The sequence below is a fragment of the Buceros rhinoceros genome, unplaced genomic scaffold, assembly GCF_000710305.1.
Source record: "Buceros rhinoceros silvestris isolate BGI_N320 unplaced genomic scaffold, ASM71030v1 scaffold36938, whole genome shotgun sequence".
Lineage (NCBI taxonomy): Eukaryota > Metazoa > Chordata > Aves > Bucerotiformes > Bucerotidae > Buceros > Buceros rhinoceros.
Window position 1 is genome coordinate 4078 of NW_010425834.1, and position 1128 is coordinate 5205.

At 64.4% G+C, this 1128-nt stretch overlaps 1 protein-coding gene across 1 annotated transcript in view; it reads right to left on the bottom strand.

The window, feature by feature from the left end:
- LOC104497967 (suppressor APC domain-containing protein 2-like) overlaps positions 1–1128 on the bottom strand; it is a gene marked incomplete at its 3' end in the record, with an annotated part of 5306 nt that overhangs the window by 3929 nt on the left and 249 nt on the right. The window contains exon 2 of the mRNA XM_010141279.1: positions 879–1012. Within this exon, the coding sequence (XP_010139581.1) occupies positions 879–1012 (134 nt within the window). The remainder of the gene's footprint in view (positions 1–878; positions 1013–1128) is intronic.

Consider the following 1128-nt stretch of genomic DNA (forward strand, 5'->3'; position numbering starts at 1 on the left):
CGCTGCCGCCCGCGCCGCCAGCCAGCCCCGCTGGGCTCGGCGAGCTGGGTGACACCGGGGCGCAAGGAGTGGAAGCGTGGAGGTGACAGTCACAGCCTTGGCAGCACCTCTGACACCAGCCAGAGCTTGTCCCACACTCAGTCATCCCGCAGGCTGGGCCCTGGCTCTCTTCCCAGGAAAACTCAGCTTGAGCTTGCGGGCAACATGCCCAGGCAGCTCCTCCATCCCACCTGGGAGCAGCACAGATCCCTTCACCCAGGCATTCTGAGCCAACCCTCCCCTTGGGGATGGACAGAGGGGACCAGATCCCTCCGTCCTGGGCTGCCCAGCTGAATTAAACACTGATTTCTCTGCATTACTGGCAAAAAAATCTCCTGGGAGCCGGCAGGATCAGCACGCTTGAGCCCTGACCTACAGAGAACATCTGGCCGTGCACCCAGCCCAGAACCATGGAGCATACCTGACCTTTGCTGGGGTGCTCGGAAGGCCGAAAGACCCTCATACACCTACAGGTTTGCTTTTCCCTGCCCAAGCTTTTGCCCCCAGCAGAGTGAAACACTGTGGGGGGCACCCGGGCAGTCAAAGGCTGCCTCCGTGGGGTGACCCCGCTCCGGGGGAAGGCAGGGGAACACGTGCCTCCTCCCTGCCCAGCGTGACCGTGGACAGAGAGCACCTCAGAAAGGAGAACAGGACCCCCACAACATCAACAGAGCTTTGGACCCAGAACACCGGGCGCTGCCCGACACCCCCCAGCTCACACGTGCAGGGGGAAGCCACGGCACAGCGCTGCTGTCAGCAGAGAGGGACCTCCTGCAAGCCACCTTCTCCCAGCGACCACGGGCCCCTTCGCCAAGCCCACGGCAGGGCCGTCCCCTTACCACGCTGAAGTCCACGCCGTTGGTGATGGTGTGTCTCCGGTGCTCTGCACGTCCCCTCTGATGCCTCCGAGTGCCCCCAGCCCCTGGATGGCTGCCGTCTCCCTGGGACTGGCCAGCAGCCTTAGCATCACCACCTGTAACAGAGGACAACGTGAGGCCGCCAGCCGCTTGCAGCAAAAACCTCGCCACAGCCCCTGCGCGGGGACTCTCCACAGGGGCCTGTGGGGACATGGCAGGGGGGGGCTGGGGC